The sequence below is a fragment of the Sylvia atricapilla genome, chromosome 16, assembly GCF_009819655.1.
Source record: "Sylvia atricapilla isolate bSylAtr1 chromosome 16, bSylAtr1.pri, whole genome shotgun sequence".
In the NCBI taxonomy this organism is placed as follows: domain Eukaryota; kingdom Metazoa; phylum Chordata; class Aves; order Passeriformes; family Sylviidae; genus Sylvia; species Sylvia atricapilla.
The window spans coordinates 6,878,194-6,900,068 of NC_089155.1; the positions used below are offsets into that span (position 1 = coordinate 6,878,194).

The following is a 21,875-nucleotide window of genomic DNA, read 5'->3' on the forward strand; positions in this document are numbered from 1 at the left end:
CACGGCTGCTGCCGGCGGAGCCCAGCCCGGCCGCCCGCTTCATCACGTATGCGGGAGGCATTGCCCCCGCCGCGGCGGGGAGGGGGGGGCGCGGCGGCGCGGGGGGGCGCAAAGACGAGCGAGCAGAGCGGGGCCGCCTCCCGGCTGCGCCAGGCGTGGGGGGGAACTAGGGCATCGCTGCGGGCCCGGCTGGCGCGGGCGGGACGGGACGGGACGGCCCCGCAACCGCACCGACCCTGCACCCGCCCCGGCCTCGAACCCCGCCTCCAGCCCCCGCACCGGCCCTCGCACCGGCCCCGCATCCGTCGCCAGCCCCCGCATCTCACACCAGCTCCCGCACCGGACCCCGGCGCAGCCTCCGGACCTGGAACACACTCGGGGTGTTACAGTGGGGCAGAACCTGCGCCTGCGGGACCGACGCATCCCCAGAGGCGGTTGGGGCCCGGGATCAAGGCAGCCTCTGTTCGCGTGGCCCCTGTCCCGCGACGGGCGGCTCCCAGGTGGGGACGGCTCCCGGGTGGGCAACACCACGTCACGCAGGAGACCCCTCTGCAGGCGGCAGGGCCCCGGCCGTGGATGGAGACCCCTGCCCCAGTAGCAGGACTATCCAGGGCGTGCAAGGAGGGGGAGGATGTCCAGACCACTCCACAGTGATGCTGGGGGGATAGCAGAGGTGATTGACCCTGCTCTGCCCAGCTGACCTGCAGACGGGAGCAGGCTTGATGTGACCTCCCCTGGTGACCAGAGAGCTGAGTTCACACCCGTAACAACCTTCTCAGACTTGGAGAAGGATTGCAGCAGGGCGGAAACCCCCAGGCCCTGTGCCATCCATGGAGGTCCCAACTCTTGGAGCTGTCACCCACAGGGCCAGGGGCACAGGCGACTCTAGAGATGGGGTTGTAGAGGGACCCTGCAGGGCTGCTTGAAGCCCCCTGTTCTCTCATGCACTTAATCCGGGAGGATCCCCCAGCCGGAGCTGGCTGCAGCTCCCGGCATCTCCTCCAGCACAGGCTGAGATCATGACAGCCCGCTGGCCTCCGTTACTTCTTGACGGCTGTAATTAATTGTTTACTTTCTCCTGGTGCGGAGCCAGCTGCTCCGCAGCGCGAATGCTCCCCGGCCTGACCTCACAGCCAGGAGAGAGGCTCAGACCCCTCACCCCAGCCCGGCAGGCAGCACTAATCCCTGCCCTATGGCTGCAGCCAGGACTCCAGGACCTGGCATCCCTGGGGAGCTGCAGCAGCACAGCCCCAGCTCCATGGCAAGTGGCACAGGAGGGCTGCAGGGAGGATGGGCAGTTCAGGGTGGGCAGCTCAGGGTGGGCACCCCCCCGCCCAGGACTCTGCGTGGCAGTTACGACATGGGGCTGCCCCTGTCCAGCTGCAGCAGCACCAACCCCTCACACCTGCATCCTTCAGCCCTGAGCAGGAGCCAGCGCTGGAGCAAGGGGCTGGCCCCCTCCCAAAGGCTGGGACTGGAAAGAAGGGGCTGTAGATAGGATGTAGTGAACAAAACCATCATCCCACGTGGGCCTGGGGGCGTTAGAGGGCACCCTCAACACCCCCAAAGAGGCTGTGGATGGACAGAAGGGCAGCGGGCCAGGGTCCAGCCAGCCATGGTGAGTGCCAAGCACCAGAGGGTGTTTTTTTGCAGGAGGCCATAGTGCGTGGGCTCGGCACAAGAGGGATTTTCCTACTAAAACAGATGCAGGGAGGGAGCACGTGAAAGACCACTAATCCCCTAATCCCTGGATTATGGCTCCATTTCAGGGGTTGGGATTTGACGGCAGCACAGTGGGCTACGCTATCAAGACTGCATTGGCTTAGCCTGTGCACAGGGTCCCACCAGCATGTGGGGACAAACTGGGAATATCTCTGAGGCAGAGACTGAGGGAGCTTGATCCCCCAGCAGAGCACTGGCCTTAACCCCAGCCCAAATGCCCGAGACTGGGGTATCTGATGCACTGTGTCAAAAAGGAGAGAGGTCTGTCACCGTTTGGGCATCATCCATACCCTTGCATTGCTTGCAGTCCTGCTGCAGGCAGCACAAGGGCATGGGGAAAGAGGAAGACAGATGCTTTTCCCTGGTCATGGAGTGGGGGATCAACTGCAAGTGGCCCCTGAGTCCGAGAAGCAGGCAGGATCCTGGCACCAGGCCAGGCAGAGCATCAGTGCCCCACTTAAACACAAGAGGCTGCCCAGGAATGACGACGGAGAGTGGCCAAGCTAAGAAGTGTCCCTGAAAAATGTCCTGTACCCCTGCAGAGACTCCCAAGAATGCCCCAGACCCCTCTGTGTAGAGCCTGGGTTGGGGGAACCATTCTCACAGACATTCCCAGGGCCGGAATCCTGGCTGCTGGCCACACAGCCCTTGCCTGTCCTATTACCAGCAGCGGTCAAACCTCCCAGGAGTGAGACACGTGCTGGAGTCACTGGGAAACCTCCTGAGGGCAGGGAGCGGCCAGGCTGGCAGCGTGCCGCCCGGGCAGTGAGGGCGGCTGTGCTGTGGAGATGCTGGTCAGCACATTGCACTGCCTGCTGTGATCTCCGGGCACTGTTGACAACCTGCCCATCCACAACCTGCCAGGATGGGACACTACACTGAGGGCTTGAGGCATGAGGACAAGCAGCTCCCAGGGAAAAAAAGCTGGGGCAGGAGAGACCCCAAGACAACGGAGGTGCAGCAGGGCAAAGGGCAGTGATGCCAGCTGAATGTCCTAGTGGGGGGCTGCATCACCATGTGCCCTCACCTTGCTGTCCTGACACCCCCACAAACCCAGGGGCAACACGTCCTGCAGCACTTTGGCAGGTTGGAGTGCTCTTGTTTATCTTCATCCAGACAGGTCAGGGCCCTGCCACCAGTATGGGGCAAAAGCAGAGCCCAGAGCTGACATGGGCACCAGCTGGGACTTGACACCAGCTGCAGCAGCAGGACAGGACACAGAGGGAGGTACAGTGTCCTGTGGGGCTGCGAGGCGAGCCACAGGAGCCACTGCAGCTGCTGAGGCCGAGAGCAGAAGGGCAGCAGTGGGGCAGGGCTGGCAGAGGCCATGGGGCAAGGCTGTGAGCTCCTGCGTCACGCGAGCCCAGCACAGTGCGCAGCTGGCGCAGCGTCCCCAGCTGCCCTTGCCCAGATGTCTTGCCAGTAGCAGGGTCTTGGCAGTGGGCGGCTAGGCAGCCTGGCACAGGGATCAGCGGCAGAAGCAGCCTCCTCCCACCAGGCCCTGCTCCTGGCGACACAGCTGAGGAGCCCCCAAGCAGCCCCGTGCCAGTTGCGGTACCCTGGGGATTCCAGACAGCCGCTGCTGAGCCAAGGCCAGAGGGCCCAGTGATGGCCGAGGAGCAGCTGCATGGCCACTTGCCAGCCACTGCCAGAAGGGTTTGGGTGCAGGATCAGCTGATGAGACACTGGAGTGTCCTGCGTCCCACACGGCACCCCTCACTCAGCCCCACAGCCTATGCAAGGACCTCCACTCTGGCACCCCATTGAAGCACCTGTAGTGTGTTCAGTGGCATGTGGACTCATTGGGAAAGCTACTGCAGGCAGTAGATGGGGCTTCGGCTGCTCCAGCCCCCTGGCAGCATCCCTCCTCCCATATCATCAGCCTCTACCTGCTGCAGACCCTTGGCTCTTCTAATGATACCCCAGGGGCACCCAGTCTTCCACAAATCTGATCAAGGTGTCTGCGAGGGGGCTGGAGGAGATGGGGGCACTGGGGGAGCCTCCTTAGCAGCCCCTGTCCCTCCCATGTACCCCCCCGTGCACCGTGCCCCACGTGGGGGCCCTGCCCCTCCCTTGTGTCCTGGCGCCTCTCGGCAGGGGTCCGGCATGGGGGTGCAGCCAGGGCTGGTGGGGTCCCTACTCTACCCAAGCCCCCCTCAGGGCTTCGCTTCCACCTGGGGCCAGCCTCACACAGCTGCCCCACAGAGCCTTGTCCATGGCTGATGGCCCACAGCCCCATGACCCCACGGCCCCCAGGGGGGCCGAGAGAGCTGCTGAACCCCCGCAGCACCGAGAGTCACGGCAAGGGTGACACAGGGACCGGTCTCCATGGCAACGAGAGAGGCTCCATAACTGGTTGGTTGCCATGGCTACTGCCGCCGAGCCCGACCGCTCGGGACACAGAGGGGCTCCGCGGTGGGGCTGCCTCGGTGCCCTCTGGGGCCAGGGCGGCGGTACCACGGGCAGCGCACCGGGCACGGGGGTGGCAGCCCCAGGTGCAGCTCCCGGGGGCGGGGCCGGCCCCGCGGTGAGTCCCAGGTGGAGCACATCGATCCCCGGCCCCGCGGGATCCGGCCCGCCCTGCGCTCGCGGTGGGAGCGGCTCCCACACGGGACAGCGGCACCGGCGATTCCCGGGGGCGGGGCGGGGCCGCGGGGGCGGGGCCGGGAGGGGCACACCCCCAACCGGAGCCGTCCCGTCCCGTTACCGCCCCCTGGCGGCGCCGCGGCCCCGCGCAGCGCTGTCCGCCCCCGCCGCCGCCCGCGCAGACCCCGCGCAGCCCTGTCCGCCCCCGCACGGACTCCATTTCCCGGGACAAGCCCTGGATCCGGCCGTACTCCAGCAGTGACCTGCGCCCGGCCCCGAGGCCCCCGCGGCGGCGCCTTGTCCGTACCCTGCCCCGCCCGGCACCGGGCGGTCCCTTGCCGCCGCCTCTGCCCGGGGGCTGAGATCCTTCCTCAGCACCACCCGCCTGGGGCCGCTCCGGGCAGAGCCTTCCCAAAGGGCGGCCCCGGGAGCCACAGGGCGCCCTGAGCACGGCGCCAGCTCCCGGACGAGCTGCGGCCCTCCCGCTGGACCGGCGGTGCCCGCACCGCCCCGGCACTGGCAGCACGGGCGGCTGCAGCCTTCGCTCCCTCACCGCCCCGTGGTCCCGGGGGTCTCCGTCACTCTGTCCCCCACGCGTGACACTGATACGGGGCCAGGCAACACCGAGCGTCCGTCAGGGCCGAGTCCCTCTCAGGACCACTGTTGTCCAGAACTCCCGCCTGCCATCTGCAGCCCCTGCCAGTCCTGCAACTGCCAGCCCCATGCACCCCTTGCCATCCATCTCTCCGGGAGGCAGCATCCATGGTCCCAGTGCTGTGGAGAAATGTGGGATATGAGGAATTCCTGAACGCTGCCAACCCCTGCCACAGCTGTGACCACATCACATGACAGAGTAGCCACCCTGCCACAGCCATGACCACCCCACATGACAGGGCACCTCCAGCAGAACCAGCCACTGGCTGGCCTCTGGGAGGGTACAAGGTCACAGCTCAGTGAGAAGGATGTGTCCCTTGCTCCCACCACAGCTACTCAGCATGCCCACCTCAGCTCCCTGCAGCCCCCCACCAGCGAACTGGCTGCCAAACCGAGGAGCTGTTCCTAGAGGGCCTCAGAATTCAGCCACGGCCTTGGCTCATCACAGTCTGCTCCACCCCAACACAGCCCAGAGGCCAGGCCCAGTTGGCCCAGCTGCCACAGAGTGACAAGTGGCCCTGCATCCCCTTGCCACTGGATACAGCCCTACATCACCCACGACAGCGTGATCCTAGACAGGGCCCCAAAGGCCAGAGCCCACTGACAGAGGCACAGCCCACCCCGGGTGTCGTGGTATCTGTCCGGCTGCTCGCGCCTCCCACCCGCGCCCTTCGCCGAGGGTGCAAGGTCACAGCTCCGGCAGCACGGTGCTGCCGTCGGCCGGTTTTCTGGGATCGATACGGCTCTGGTGACAGCAAAGCCCCACCGCCACGTCCCCTGGGCACCACAGAGCGATGGCTGCCGGCTCCAGTACCTGTGCCCATGGCAGCCCAGTGGGCACTGCTGCATCCGAAGGCTGGCCACAGCTTGCCCTCAGCGGGCTGGGCAGCAGCCACCCTGCACCATGGCTCCCTGAGGAGCAGTATGTGACCTCACACCCACAAGTCGACCCACAGCCACAACCCCGCTCCATCCCGCTGCCGATCCGGCAGCAGCAGGGCCTCGCTCCAACAGCCCCCGGCATGGGGACGGAACAGGGGAGCTCCCTGAGGAGCGGAGGTGGCCCCGGGGAAGAGTCTGGGACGAGGGGTCCTGCCCGGGCGGCCGAGCCCCACTCCCTGCTCTGCACCTCCCATCTCTCGGATCCCGCAGCTCCGCGCCATCCCTACTCCGGGGGTCTGCACTGCCTCCGAGGGGCCAGACCGACCGCAGCTCCGCACCCCCCGTGCTGCCCCGACGGCCCGGCCCTCCTCGCGGACCCTTCTCCCAGACACTCCCCGCGGACCCTGTCCTCGCCCCGCGGATCCTCGTCGCTGACCGTGTCCCGCCTCCGGAGCCTCCCCGGGCCCCCCTTGCCCCCGGCGCTCACCCCCGCCGCCGGTGACTGTGAACCGCCCGCTCATGGCCCCGTCGCCGCCACAAGTGGCTCCGGCCCCGGCGGTCGCTGAGCGCGGCCCCGCCGGGCGCTGACCGGGGTCCTAGTGCCCGCGGCACCGCCCGCCGCGCCGCCCCCGCGGCCGCAGGGCTGGCTCCAGTCCCAGTGGATCGGCTCGGCCCCGCTCCGGTCGGCTCGGTTCGGCCCGTTCGGTCCGGCTCGACGCGACGGGACAGGACCGTTCCGCCACGCCCGGTCGGTCCCCCAGCCGCCGCCGAACTGGGGGTGCTGGGACCTTGCCCCAACGGGACGGGAGGGGGCCGCGCTCTGCCCCCGCCCTGTCCGGAGCCGCGGCCGCTAATTACAGCTAATTACAGCTCCGGAGCTGCGGCTGCCCCACCCTGCCTCGGACCCGGGCACCCTCGGGCACGATCGCTGCCCTGGCGCTGCCGCCGAGCTCTGCGGCCGCGCAGGGACAGAGCGGGGCCGAGGAAATCTACGGGGCCAGCCCGCGGCAGGGTCTCAGCTGCAGTGGGGAGTCCGGTCACACGCTGTGTGCCGGCCACAGGCGGTGGTAACCGCCCTCATCTCGGTGCACAGGTGGCGCGCAGGAGAGGGTACTGAGTGGAGGATTATGCGGAGCCAGAGCTTGGAAGGTTGGGGGAGTCGGGGTGGGGATTGCTGCGCCTGGCGTGGGGCTGGTGGTGTACAATGTTGAGACCGAGGTACATCCTTTCCCGTTGCATCCAGCGTCCCTGAGGGATCCAGAGTCCTTAGAAAAGGGAGTTTGGTGACAGCCCCCCGCCCCCAGTGCCCCTTGCCCACTGGTGGTGGCACGATCCGGACTGGGGGAGGATGAAGCCCGCAGTACATGGAGGTTTTCTAAACCACGGCTCCTGTAACTGAGAGAGCACTCGAGGTTGTGTCCAAAGAATTGTCTTTATTACAAATGGGCAGGCAACTGGCAGAGGGAGTGGTTGGCAGAGTGGGCAGTGGGCAGGAGTAGGCAAAACCCTGTGTCCCGCCCTGGTGTGTCCCCAGGCGCCAGCTCCCAGTGGGGCTCAGCCTGACCTGGCATTGCTGGCTCAGGGAAAAGACAAATTGGTCTCGAATCCATGTGCGGTTTGCACCAGACAAACGCCTCTGTGCAGTGGAGCTGGCGCTGGCAGGGGTGGCACAATGCCAGCTGTGGCAAGAGTCCTTCTCCCCAGCTGGGGCTCCCCAGGCAGGGCAGCTCTCAGGGGGTGACCCCAGGACCCCCTGCCCCTTTCTTCCAGGAAGATGGTGACCTCATCTGGGGCTACCTACAGCTACAAGGCTCCCAGGGGTCAGCCTATGAGACAGGAGCCCACAGGTTGGGAGCAGTGGGCAGGGAGCAGCACTGGCAGAGCCAGTGGCTGGTCAGGCCCTCAGTGCTGGGGACACTGCAGGATGTCATACTTGACGTAGCCCACCCGGTCCACCTGGTAGCGCGGTGTCATCCTCCAGTAGAAGCTGCCCCGGCAGAAATGGTACTTGCCTAGGCAAGGAGGTAGACAGAGGGAATGGAGGGTCAACAGGAGTTTGGCCATACAAGGACCCATCCCGGTGGCTGCCCAAGCAGCACAGGTACACGGCACCTTGCACCTTGCAGGCACCCTGCCAGCTCCACCACAAGGACCCACGGGGAGTGATGGCATGCCCTGTCCCAGGGCCATTCCCCACACACCCAAGCATACCAAGCCAGGAACCAGAGCAATGCCATGAGAGGCTCAGGTAGCCCAGGCCTGAACACACAGCACCCACCTGCCAGGTTCTACTCACCTTGGTAAAGGAACACATTGCGTGCATCGAGGGGGACGCCGGTGAAGATATCGTCAGTGGCACGGGGGTAGCCCTTGTCCACTCTCTGAACCTTCACATCCAGCCTGTGGGAGAGCAGAGCCGTGCTCAGGGCTGCTGGAAACCCCCACCCCAGTCCCTTTCTCAGGCAGGCACTGCTGCTCTCCAGTCCTGCTCACCTCCAGTAGTTCTCTCCACTGAAGAGCAGCACCTTGCCACGGCCCCGCTGCAGGGCCCCTGAGAGGCGGCCAGCTTCCTTCCCTATACCCAACTTCTCGATCCCCCGGGGGCCCAGCACACTCTTCCCAGAAAACACCCAGAACTGCCGACCTGCAGTGGGAGATAGTGTGGGTGTCAGACAGCCCTGAGAGTTCCCAGGCTTCACCCGGCGCCTCCCACTGCCCTGGGACTGGGCCGAGGGCAGTGGGAGCAGAGCTCACCAGCAAAAAAGAAGACCCTCTTGGTGAGCACATCCTGGAAAACAGCATCAATGGTGTCTGGGAGGCCAGGCCAGGTATCAGCAACAGAGAAGGCACCCTGGATGCCTGATTTCCAGAAGGATGAGTAGGTCCAGTATTTCCTGGTGGGGAATATGAGCTGTCCTGATCACCTGAGTCTGCCACAGTCCATGTCCCCCACATCCCTGTGTTCCCCCACATCCCTCATCAGGGCAGGAGGTGCCAGATGCTGCCACTCACCCATCCTTGAAGAAGTACAGTTCCCCATTGATCTCTGTGATAGCATCAAAGTTCTTCTCCGTGCAGGCATCCCGGCTGGGGTCCACAGGAATGGGTCTGACTGTGGGCTCTGGTGTCTCCTCCTCCTCTTCCTCAGTGGTGGAGGTGCTGCCAGCCTCTGTGGGCATGGGCTGGGTGTCCTCCGTGGGCAGGGGCTGGGTCTCCTCCGTGGGCAGGGGCTGGGGCTCCTCCGTGGGAGCAGGTGCAGGTGCAGTGGGCTTAGGGCCAGAGCCACGACCTGAGTGAATACAGTGGAGGGCATGAGGCTGTAGTCAGCTTGGTGCAGCAGGAAACCCAATGCACCAAGCTGCAGTGCAGTTACTCACCATAGAGATACTGGATGCCCTGGACATCATCAGGGTGCAGCTGGAAGTCCTGGATGTAACTGTACATAGGGTACATCAGGGCCTCACGCACACTGGAGTGGTCCAGCCCCAGTGAGTGTCCAAACTCATGGGCAGCCACCAGGAAGATGCTGTAACCTGTGAGAAAGCCTTTGCCTAAGTGCCTGGTGAGCCACAACAGGGCAGGACACACCATCCAGAGACTGTGGTCCCCACAAGAAGTGTGACAATATGGCATGGGTCTGGGAGGCACAAAACAGAGCACAGGCAGAGAGGCCCATACCTCTGTCAGGGCAGAAGCCCCATTTCTTGTCGGTGTCATAGTTGCTGGTGGTGGCACACCAGAGCTTGCCATCCTGCCGGCCCTGGCTGGTGCAGGCGCTGTAGGACTGCCCCAGGAAGGTGAAGGGGAAGACACACGGATCCCCCTGGGAGTTGCCGCCGATCACCGCCGTGTCTGCAACAAAATGTCAGTGAGGCTGTGCCTGACACTGCACTGGCCAGAACCCAGGACAACACTGAGATCCCTCATGTGCCCACCCTGTGTGCCCACTCCCCTGCATGCTCCCCAGCCTTCTGGCACCTCGGTTGGGGCAGAAGCCGTATTTCTTGTCCTGGTCAAAGCTGGAGGTGGTGGCACACCAGCGGTAGCCATCGGATCGCCCATCTGTGGTACAGCTATCGTAGGAGGTGCCATCAAAGACAAAAGGGAAGACGCAGGGGGCTCCATCGCTGTTGCCACCATTGGTATAGAGGACTGTGGGATGAGAGAGAGTGAGGATGGCCCCAGGCACCGCAGGGCTGGGCAGGGGTTATGGCTGCCACTACTCACGCTCGCTGGGGCAGAAGCCGTATTTCTTGTCCCGGTCATAGTTGGAGGTGGTGGCACACCAGGGCAGCCCATCCTTGCGCCCCTCCGAGGTGCACCGGGAGTAGGAGCGGCCCTCAAAGATGAAGGGGAAGTGGCATTCGGCTCCATTGGCATTCCCGTGGCGGGTCTTCACCACTGCTCAGAGAGGGGTGGCTCAATGCTGTGGCTGGCTTTGGCACCATCAGACCCCCCCAATCCACCACACCCTGCCCTTACCTAAGCCAGTTCCCAGTGTCCAGAACTCATCGTCGTCAAAGTGGGCATCACCCTGGATGCCCTTGCCTGGAGGAAAGGCGTGGGCCAGGAGCCCATCCTTGCCGTCGAAGGGGTACCCATCCCCGTGCTCTGCAGGGAAAAGCACCCTCAGCTGGACCTGCCACAGGAGCCCTCACGTCCCCAGCATGCACACAGATACCCTGCACACCTCCTGCACGTGTGGGGGCAGGGGGACTCTGACACAGTCCAAGGAGACATGGGGTGAGGATCCCACAGGCACGGTGCATCACCAGGCCCCTCCTCGCTCCCTGCCTGCCCAAAGGACATCACCTTGGCTGCCAAACATGATCATGATGTCTGCCTCGCCACTGTATATCTGGGTGAAGGTGAGAGGGGTCACATCACTCCACACTTGGAACGCCCGTCTGAAGGCGTCATCAATCACGGCACGGTCCAGGTCGGGGGAGTAGTTTATCACCCTAACAGGGAGGCAGAGGGTCAGTGCTGCCAGGTTCCCCCACATGCAGGAGTGACCCTGTTCTGCGAAGGAGCAGATCCCCATCCCCAGAGGTGATAGCAGTCACCACCACCCTTCACCTCCCCCAGGGCTCAGGTGCTCTTCTGGGCATCAGGGAGCAGATGCAGCTGCCATCCTGGCTTGGCCCTGGCAGCACTGGGACCCAGCTGTACAGGCAGCACCAAGCCCGGACAAAGGCTGAGCAGAGGCTACCAGCCTCCTGGACCCTCAGACTCTCCATTCTCCTGGGACCATCACCATGGGGACACAAGGGTTCATCTCCAGAGCAGACTCACCGGTAAGTCAGGTCCATGTGGTCCCACTTGAGGTCCCCCTCAAAAGTAAGGAAGGTTCCTATGTCAGGGACACCGCAGCGGGGGGCTCGCATGGCCTCCAGTGTGGCAGCATCCAGCTCTCCCGTCTCCTCCAAGCCCAGCTGCTTCTGCATCTTGAGCAGTGCCTTGCCCAGGGACACCTGCCTGCCACCAATCTTAGCCTCTGCCTCTGTGGTGTAGCCGAACCTCTGCAGGTAGCGCTGTGGAGGAAAGTCAGCCAGAGGGGTGAGTGAGGCGAGAGAGGCTCCAGCAGCCCCGGCACCCATCCCAGCCTGGGTGTCTCCCTGAGCTCAAGGAGACTGACAGCTCTCAAGCAGTGCCTGCAGCCCCTCACTGTCAGCCCGGCTGCCCCTTGGGGACCTGGGTGCCAGGAGGGCACCACGGGGCCATGCTCCCCTCACCTCTGCCAGCTGTAGATCCGGCAGGGTGCTCATCAGGTCCCCCGGGAAGGTGACAACCGCCTGCGGCTTGCCCTGGAGAGGGGCCGCACAGCAGGAGACGGCCAGCAGCCCGACGACAAGCGGGGTCAGGAGGAGTGCCATGGTTTGGCGGTGACAGGAGGGATATGGCTGTGCTGGTCCCCGCTGTCTTCTCTAGATGCCGCCGGGCTACCCGCTCCTATTTATGGGGTGGGAGGGCAGTGAGTCACGCTCAGACCCCTCAGCGCCGACTCACGCTCCCTTCTCCCTTCCCACGGTGACGAAATGCACACTCTATCTCTGCCTTAACTGTTTCATCACCTTGTTTACTAAATACGCGCGTTCCGCAGCCACACGAGGACAGGGAGAAGGAAAGTGACTGGATAGCTCCACCGGGCCACAGCACAGCACCGGATGGCCACCCTGGGGCTGCCCTGCTCACGCACTGCCCTGCTGGCCCCAAGACCATGGTAGCTGGGGGGACAGCAGGGCACCACTGGAGGCCAGCCAGGTGCTCAGGACCCTGTAGCTGTGTCATCACACTGGCTGACATAGAGCTTGGCTTGCCGAGGGCTGATGGTGCTGGACCCATACCCCCAAGGGCTTGGGTGGGCATGGGGGCAGATAGCAGTGGAGCCCCCACCTGAGCCCCAGCATCTGGAACCCACCTGCCTGGGATTCGGGAGCTTGCACCTCACCAGGACTCCGCATCCTTCCTCACCACAGCTGCATCACCCCAGTGGGTCAGAGTGTTTCCAGCACTGGGGACACTCATGGCCCTCACCCCATGGCCTCTTAAGCCCAAATGCCACCAGCTGAATGGCACAGCTTACTGGTACCAGAAGCAGAGCCTACCCAGGAGCAGCTCTGGGCACAGGAATGCTCCACCTGGGGCCCTGGGACATTAGGGGTGCCCTATCCTCGCTGCCCTGCTATGCAGGGTGCTGCTGACTCAGGTTCCCACCCAGCACAGCACAGACCTTGCCATGGGATGGTGTTTTCCTGCTTCTCCCAAAGTGCCGACGCTTGTGGGAACGAGAGCAGTGAAGGGGAAAGCAAACAGGGATGAGGAGCGAGGGGAAAACAGATGGCAGAGAACAAGGCGCAGAGTCAGCGGAGGGGGAGGGAGGACTGGTGTAGCCCAGTGAGGCTGCCCGAGACAGGTCCCAGAGTGGATCCCCTGTCCCAGCCCTCACAAACCCCATGAGGCCAAGGGGTCCTCAGCTGGCTTATCAGGAGGTTCCTCCTCTTCACCCCACTGCTGTTAGTGCCTGTCCTCCCAGCTCCCAACAGTGCCAGACTGTGGCTCAGCAGCTGCCCCCTTCCAGTATACCCCCAGCTCTGGCTGAACCAAGCCAGCAGCTCCTGGCCCAGTCAAAGGACAAGCAGGTTATGCTGGCACTCAGCATAGCTGGGGACAGTGAGAGGTCGGGGCTGTGCCCCCTGTGCCCTTGAGGAGGAACCCCCATGCCCAAGGGAGGGCTCATCCCTGGTGCAGCATCACCTGCCAGGTGCCCTGTGCTGGTGGGATGCATCCCAGGGCCATGGCTGGCTGACCACAGGAAACTCACCGGCAGTGTGGGCTAAGCTGGGAGGAAGCAATGCTGAGAAATCAGGGGGTTGCCTCACTCTCCCACCACAGCCATGCAAGAGCAGCCCCCATTCCCAGGCACAGGAAATTGCTTCACAAGCAGCCGCCATCCTGCACCCGGTGTGACAAACACATCCAGCCACGGTGGGACATGGCCCAGGGACCCCGCAGCCAGGTCACATTACAGCCCCCTCCCACAGGGTCCAGCCTGCCCCACTTGCCCCTGTGATGGCCCAGCTCCTCACCAGGCAGGAGGCAGTGTCTCTCTGTGCTCCCCACCTGGCTGGCAGCTGAGGTGAGGAGGGCCTCTGCCAAGGTGCCCTGAGAGCCCATTGAAGCTGGTGGCTCCTGAGGCATTTGGGGAGCAGGCACTGCTCCACACCCTCCACTCTCCAGCCTGCCAGGACCTCACACCACAGCATAGAGCTGTTGAGGAAGCTAGGCGCTAAATAACCCCTGGGAGGGTGAACCTGCAGGGCAGCCCTGATGAGGAGACTTCTGACTCTGGCTCTGAGATATAGTCAGAAAGTCAGATCCAGATCTGGTCTCCCTGGCACTGTGGCAGATCCCTTGGCCTTCCCTGTATTATTCCCATCTCTTCTTTCCACCACATGCAGAAGCTGCAGCTCCAACAAGCTGGGCACTCTGCCGGGGTACACCATGGTATTGTGCTGCCTGTGGCACCCTGAAGGCAGAGCCACGGCCCAGCAGCATGGAGTAGCACTGGCAGAAATGGGGCTAGGAGGGGAGTGGGGCCTTTGGAGCAAGTGATGGCAGAAGGAGATGAGGGCCTATGCCCCACACACTCTGCACCAGTCTCGAGCTGGGCACTGGGAGCTCCAGTGGGGGGTTGCCGGCCGCAGCTCTGCCCCCGTCCTGGCCGCTCCCACTGACTCATGGCCCCGCTCACCAGCTTCCTCCTGGAATCATCCCGGGGGAATTTCTGGTGACTCTCTGGAGGCTCGTCAGGGAGCAGGGCCAGGGCAGCAGGGAAACCCCCATGTCTGGTAGTGCTAGCAGCCTCTGTGCCAGGCAGGGAATTCTGTGGGATGGGCTCGGCACTGCTGGCATGAGCTCTGTGCAAGGCAGCCTCAATAAGCTTGTTTATGGGAGCTGCATCAAGGCACAGGTTCCTCAGAAAGTGCTTGTGTGGAGGGAGGCTTGAGGCAGCCACTGTGGCTGGTGGGAAAGTGAGGAGGGCAGTGGTGATGGGGCAGTGCCACAGGCAGGAGAGGGCTGTGGATGGCAGAGACCCCAGGAGCTGTGCCCAGCCCAGGCTGCCCATGGCCTTTTTCACTCCCAGAGCCCCTGAAAGGAGTGAGATGGAAAAACCCAGGCAGACATCCTCTATCCCAGACACTGGCTGAGCCACGAGGTTGCCGGTCACCACCGTCGCTGCCAAAAGGGGAAGGAACAGCCACCGCAGCCCCTTCACACACCCTTACTCATGGCCACCCTCATCAGACCCTCTGTGGGAAACTGGGCCAGGACCTCGAATGGGCCTGCCTGGATCCCTGCCCAGGACAGAGGCTGACAGGACACAGTGGTACCTCTGCAAGGCTGCAGGTCTCCTGCTGGAAGGTGTTAGCTGGGTGAGCAGTGAGGGGTTTTTTTGAGGGCTATTATGTGGAGCTAGCACCCCTGGAACTCCCCCTGTTCAATTCCCCCCATAGAGGCAAGCAGAGTGGGGGCCAGCCAGGGAGGGAGTGTGGCACCAGACAGCTAGGGGAGAGGTCCACAAATATGGGATGCACCAGGGAAACAAAGCTGGTGGGGAGCTGAGGAGCCAGGGGTGAGGGAACACCCAGCTGCCACAGTCACTGCTTCACACCCAGGAATGCTAGGCAGTGGACAAGGGTACAGAGGAGCAAAGGACAGGCACAGGCGTGTGGATGGCATCAGGTGCCCTCCCAGCATAAGCAGGAGTGTGGCGGCAAGGGGAAGTGGGGTGGGAGAGAGTCAGCATCTTGTGCGGGTGAGACAGCACTGGATTGGGGAGAGCAAGTGCCGGTCACACTGGAATACGACCTGTGCAGAGGGAAGGAAGCACTTGGACTTGGCAGAATCCACAGGGAGAGCCAGAGCCATGGCCACGATGGCACAGCCAGACACCCTGAACAGCAGGAAGCCACTGGCCCCACTGCCCTGAGCTACAGTGCCTCAAACCCATCCCTGCCCCTGTCCCATGGGCTCTGCACCACCCCATGCCCAGGGAGCAGAGCTGACACCCCAGCACTGGGAGCCCTGGCCACCACCAGTCCATGGTATGCAGTGACTGGAGCACTTGAGGGACGCTTGGTGTGGGAGCAGGACAGGGCACAGGGAGCAGCTCTGCGTCAGAGGCTTGGAGCCCCATCACTCCTGCTCAAGGGCTCGAGACAGAAACAACATTCCTGCACACATTTTCCCGTATCTGCTGTCCTGGCGCTAGGCCCCGCGTGGGCTGGGATGCAGTCTCCAGCTGGGCCCAGGACCCTTCCTGGCAAACCACCCTGCATGCTGCTGACCTGCAGCTCTCCAGCACCACCAGTCCCTGCCTGCCCCAAGCTCTGTGGATACACCTGCTCAGGTCCTTGCTTGCCCCTTGCCTCACCTGGGAACTTCTCACCTCTCAGCATCCCCTTCTTGCCAACCCTTCACCCTTGCCTGCCTGATGTCCTGCCCCCCACAGCCCTTTACCCCTTAGTCCCACTGCTGCCCAGCCCCACTGCCCCCAGACCGATGTTGCTGCTCCTGCACCTCTTGTCTGGGTGAGGATGACGTGGCCGCTATCCCCAGGTGGATCACTCCTCCCTGCAGGCGCTGAAACCAGCGCTGCTGTGTCACCACCCATCCCAAATCACACATGACGATCCCCTGCCTGCCACACTGACTCCCGGTATCCAGGTGGGCGGCACAGTCACCTCCCTGTGTTGGGCTGGGATATCCCCGCTCCATGCCCACCCTGGGAACCCCCCCACATCTGCTGGGTTCCCACTGGAATGCTGCAGGAATCCCACCCAGAGCTGCATTCACCAGGTGCTGGGACTGACAGCTGGCACTGTGGCCAGCTCACACCGAGGCCGCCAGCAGCCTGCTCCTAACATCACAGGGCTCTTGTGCTTCAGGACTTCCTTGCTGTAAACTCCATCCCATCTCTTGACCCTCCTCCTGCCTCTGCTTCTGCCTCCAGCTTTGACCAACCTTTCTTCTTCCAAACTTTCCCAGCTGCTGGGAGCAAGAGCACTGGGTATTCAGGCAGGTGAGAGGGGCACAGGGTCCAGGTCACCTGGGGAGCATTTGGGCAGGGGTATCCATGGGCAGCCTCATGGCCATCATCCCCTCAGCATCCCCTCTTGGGTGACCTGCTGGATCAGCTCCATGGAAGCATCTCCTGCACACCACAGGAGTGAGGCAGGAGCTGGGACGGGAGCAGGGGAGGACAGAGCTGGGTGGCTGCCAGCTCCGGGGGGCGCAGCTGCTGCAGTGAGCCATCAGCACCATGGCACAGGACGGGTGGGCAGCACTTTGTTCCTGGCGGTGACACGGGCACAGCAGCTGCCTGCTAAAACAGGAAGAGCAGAAATTGTGACAATGACAGGGAACCTGACTGTGTGCGAGAGGACAATGTGCTGCCAGGAATCCATGGCTGTCAGCAATGGAGCGGCTTGGGAATAAGGAGCGGGGGTTTGTGGAAGGTGAAATATGGGCAAAACTGGTGGTATTTAATTGTAAACTGCGCAAAGCAGAAGGAAGGGCGGTAGATGCAACACGTTCAGATTTCAGTAAAACATTTGACAACTGTTCCAGCGCTTGCTGCCAAATTAACTCAGAGCAGCTCAGTTGTCAACACAGGCATATGGACAAAGCCCAGGCAGCCCAGGAATGGCACACAGCCTGGCTGTCTGCCGGGAGCTGCCCCGGCCACACGACCTGAGACCTTTCAAAACTGGGCATCGTGTGTGCAGAGGAAGGCACATCGTGGGCTGAAGGAACACCAGGATGGACAGAGCTGCCAGGCTGTCTGGGGAGGAGAAGGGCTGAAAAGCACCCAGGCAAGAGTCAGCAGACCTGTGGGAGCTGCCATGCCCCCACGGGGTGGGGAGCAGCCCCAGAGCCTGCCTGCTCTCCCCTGGGGTGTAGCGACCTCCTCCAGCTGAGGGGCTGGGGCAAGGGGGACTGAGCAGAGCAGCCTCACAGGACCAGTTGTGGGCAGGGATGCAGGACTGCCAAGGTGGGGAGCCCCATGGCAATACCATATACTGACCCCCTGCTCTGGGAGTGCTCATCCAGGCACAGGCCCTGTGTTGGGCATGAGTGCAGGGGACGGACAGAGCCCAGCACACCGCACATCCATGGCCTTTGGGGCCCTGCTACACGCACAGTTCTCTGCCCACCTTGTTTATTTTACTTATATTTCAGTAATTTGCTGATTACCATTTTTTAACTAACCAGCAGTGATGAATCAGCAGCACCGGAGAGGGTGGAAACTGGTGGCCTTGGACCGTAGCTCCAAGGTCTCAGGGTCTGGGAAGGAAGCCACAGGATCCCTCCAGAAGGGGAAAAAAAAACACTCAGCAGTAGCAACAACAGTTCTGGCAGGCGCAAGGGAGCCAGCTGTTTGCATCCAGCAGCTCCAAGCACATCCTGGAAAAGCTGTTTGATAGCCCCAAAAACTTTCAGGAATGGCAGCCATGGCACTGACCTGGGTGTGGGACAAGATACATGAGAGAAGGAATGCATGGCTCGGCGCCACCATCGCTCCGTCTTGGGCTCAGCGCAGGCACTGACGGCACAAGAGGCGCCAGGAGTCACCAGGAGAACCCCTCCGTGCCCAAGGCACAGCCACCAGCAGCACCACCAGGGCCAGCGAGCTGCCTCCTACCAAGTGGACTGCGTGAGGTTTTGAGTGGTCTCGCCATCAACTTCCATGGGCTCCTCCACTGTCCCAGGAGTGCTCTGCCTGAGCCCAAGGGTGGCATTATGGCTGAGGTCACAGGTTCAGCCATACCTTTGGCGGCCACAGAACACAGGCATTATCCCATGGCACTCCCACTCCCGCCAGCGGTCTGGGAAATGGGGATCCCAGCTGGAACAGCCAGCACCAAGGGAGGCTGCTTGCCACAGAAGCACCACCCTGGCACAAGGCAGAGGGGCCGAGGCTGTGCCCAGCAGGAAGCTGTCCCAGCTCTCACGGCCACCCTGGCATGGAGCTATGCCCCAGGAGTGCCCCAGGAGCCTTCTCCAGGAGCCAGCATTGCTGGGAAGGCACAGAGCGGTGAGGCAATCTGGTGTGAAGAAAAACCATTTCCTGCAGCAAGGGCTGCTTTGCTCAACGTTTTACAAAATGTGCTGATGCAACTGCCCTTCCCAGGTGGGATATAAATACAAGCCTTGATGTGGATTCGTGCCCTGCAGCTACACAAACATCGCAACAATGTTTTCTTTGAAAAGAAAAAAGAAAACAAGGAGGAACAAACAGAGCGGATGACAAAATCACTGGCAGAGAAGTCTGGGGTTCGGGTTGCAGGGGGGGAAGCTGAGGCTCTGCCTTGGGCACCGTGCTCAGCACAACCATCTCCTATTTTGGGACAGTGACTGGGGCCATGAGCTCATGGGAGAGCAATTGTGGGAGCGGGACAAGTCCACTCAGCAGCTCAGCAAACTGTACTGGGGATGGGGCAGCCCAGCATGGCCAGAGGGCACCAGCAAGAACAGGCCCCTGACTGGGGTCACCCATCGTTGAGCACCCACCCTGCCTGAACAGCAGCTTGTCTGATGGTAGCTCCTTCCCAGCACTGCATCCAGGCTGAAGAGAAACGTCTCTGGGCATGGGACAGCCTGTCAGTGCAGCCCATCAAGCAGCCTGATAAAACCAGCCTCATACTCCGCCCAAGCCTGAGCTTTGTCCTCCAGGCACAAGTGCTGTGTTGTCTCCTCAGCCCGTTCCCAAAAGGCCTTTAACCTGCTGCTCCCCCCGCTAAGGTATTTGGACACACATCCAACATGTGTTGCAGCCATTTTTGGATTCTCTTTAAGCCTCTTGCTGAGATTTCTTTGTGTTTTCTTTGGCTCTTAAGTGATTTCAGGCTCGGAGGCACAACAGCAGAGAATTATCAGCAAGGAGCTGTGCCTCCAGAACTGTGAACGGGAGCTGTGCTCTGCCTGCCCTGGAAATCCCCCGCTCACCGCGCTTGGGGGCACACAGCATTTTTAAAAATAGCAGGTTACCCATCACAGCAAAGCTCTGCTTGGGACAATTCACCGAGACAGAGGACATGGGGCACCTCTGCAGGGTGACAGGGAAGCTTGACGCAACTTTCCATCAGCCGAGCCAGCACCAGGAGGATTCATGTGAGCCCCTCAGGCCCCTGGAGCTCAGTCTGTTTTGCCCTGCATTTTCATTTGGAAAACCCTTCACTTGTCTCACACAGCAGCTGACTGAAGGCAAAAAGAGGAAACCTGCTGGTCTGACACAAATCCATCCCCCTTCCTCTACCTGGCAGGCAGCTTCTGCCAGGGGTTCCTCTGACACCACTCCCCCTCCCCAACAGAAACACGGAGCTTCCCCCAACAGGGAGCACAAGGGCATTCCAAACCCAGACAGAGCCGGTCAAAGGCAGTGCTGGGCTATACCGGTGTGAGCTACAGAACTACAGAGAGGGGACATCGGGCACAGGAACACCTCCCTCCCATCCTCCCCAGCTGCACTTCCCCCACTGAGCTACGCAGGGCTGTTTTAAAAAGCAGTAGTGGGAGGAAAAAATGCTTAAGCCCTTGGTCTTTCTGGGTTTGTGACATGACAGTGACGGCAGCAGCCGGGCGCATGTGGGGACTCAGCCCTGAGGCACTGGCAGCAGCGCTGCGGCAGCAGAGCTCACATAGCCAGCCCGGGGATGGCTCTCACCGCTGCTGTCTGCCCGTGATGGATGAGGGCATAAACCTTTCAAGGATGCATTTAATTAGCTTGAAAAAGAGCCGGAAGGTGCACACGCAGCAGCTGGCAGTGCAGCTCCTCTACTGCCTCTGCCGGGCATACGGTGCCTCCGGGAATTCTCACCTGGGGCAGGACACAAGGGACTCACAAAGCCCCAAGGAAGAGCCCCGGGCTGTGGGGGCTGGATCCAGGCGCCGCCTGCCTCGCACAGGAGCAGAGGCACAGAGGTACCACAGCCAAACGCTGCGGAGTACTGATTCAGCCCAGCACCTATCGGCTCGGATTTCTGGCAAGCTACGTCCATGCTCACAGACTGCGCCAGATGAGACACTGTCTGTCCTCCTGCAGCTGGCACCATGTCAGCATCGGCCCCGGGCCGGCCGGCCTGGCCAGTGACACGATGGCACTGCCTGCCCCTACCTGCACTGCGGGCTGGCTTGGCCTGAATGACCACAGAAAGGGCTGGGATGCAGAGCCCTGACCCCCCTTTCCCCGTCTGTCTCTTCCACAGGGACCCAGAGCCAAGGTCAGCCCACCACGGCCCAGCCTCAACTGAGCACAGGCACAATACCTTTCTTCCAAAAAGAGAAAAAACCGGGATAGAGCCGTTCTCAATAGAGCACTGCAACATGAGAAAATATCAGTGGGAACAAGGAGCTACCTGAGGGTTTGTTAAAGCCATCACCGTGGAGCAGAGGCCAAGCCCAGTCCATGCATATCTGAGCTCAGCTGGAGGATCTGGAACCTCGATCAGCGGTGCTGCAGGGAGCTGGGACAGCAGCAAGGTCTGAGCGCATCCCTACAGGCAATGCTGTGGCATCAAGAGGTGCCAGCAATGCTCTGGGAGCCTTCAGTGAGGGCAGAGCAGCCCCCCAGACTTGTGCACCCCAAGCACGGGCATAGCCCGATTTGCAACCAAATCGAGTGCCCGTCGGCATCTGCTCTGGGAGAAAACCATCCCGGAGGGCAGAATTCGGTGAGCGAGAGCCCATTGGAAAGTGGCTGCTGTTCAGATGCAGACCTGCCATTGAAAGAAGCAAGTCTGGCATCAAGGAACAAACGGACAGTAGGTGCCATTCCCTGCCATAGACCGAGGCGGAAAGTGCTCAGCAGCCTGAAGCTGGGCCGCCGCCGGGGCTGAACGCGGCGAGGCCCCGGGCCCCGCAGGGAAGGCCATGGCGGAGATGCCGCGGCTCGGCGAGGATCACTCCGGGGATGAGCGGGCCCAGCTCACAAGGCACGCAGGTCTCAGCGCCCACCGCGGGCTATGGAACGCGAGCTGGAGAGCCAGGGCTGCACGGCTCACCCGAGGTAAGGACCTCGGCTGGGGGAACGCGCTACCAAGTCGGGTCGGGTCGGGTCGGATCGGACCGGACCGGGCCGGGCCGGGCCGGGCGAGAAACGAAAGGAGAGAGAACGGTGTGACCGCACCGACCGCCCACGCCCCGCTCCCGGCCCAGTCCCGCCGCCACTTCCGCCTTCCGTCACGTGACCAGCGCAACCCGGCGCGACGCCGACGCTCAGGGCCCGGGCGCCGCTTCCTGACGCCATGACGCAGGGCCTCACCACCGCCGACCCTTCCGCGGGGAAAGTAGTGCCCAGCGGGGTGCCGAGGCCTCTCCCCTCCCACGGGGAGCGGGCGGCGCCGGGAGGCGCCTAAGGCGGCGGCCGGGGCTAGGAGTGCATCTCCGCCGCGGAGAGCGCTGCAGGCGGGGCAGGGGCTGGGCGGCGGTAAGTAGTCCCGGCGCGGGGCCAGCGCCGCCATATCGCT

The 21,875-nt window shown here is 62.7% G+C and overlaps 1 protein-coding gene across 1 annotated transcript; it reads right to left on the reverse strand.

Annotated features, from left to right (window-relative positions):
* Window positions 1-7,257: 7,257 nt before the first annotated feature.
* Window positions 7,258-11,789, reverse strand: MMP9 (matrix metallopeptidase 9). Its single transcript, XM_066330674.1, has 13 exons — window positions 11,580-11,789; window positions 11,140-11,378; window positions 10,657-10,805; window positions 10,327-10,455; window positions 10,072-10,245; window positions 9,823-9,996; window positions 9,523-9,696; window positions 9,222-9,377; window positions 8,857-9,133; window positions 8,599-8,738; window positions 8,338-8,488; window positions 8,141-8,244; window positions 7,258-7,856 (listed from the first exon to the last, which is right to left on the reverse strand). Exons 1-13 carry the CDS (start codon window positions 11,718-11,720, stop codon window positions 7,747-7,749), a joined length of 2,118 nt encoding a protein of 705 aa, XP_066186771.1. The 5' UTR covers window positions 11,721-11,789; the 3' UTR covers window positions 7,258-7,746.
* Window positions 11,790-21,875: the final 10,086 nt, after the last annotated feature.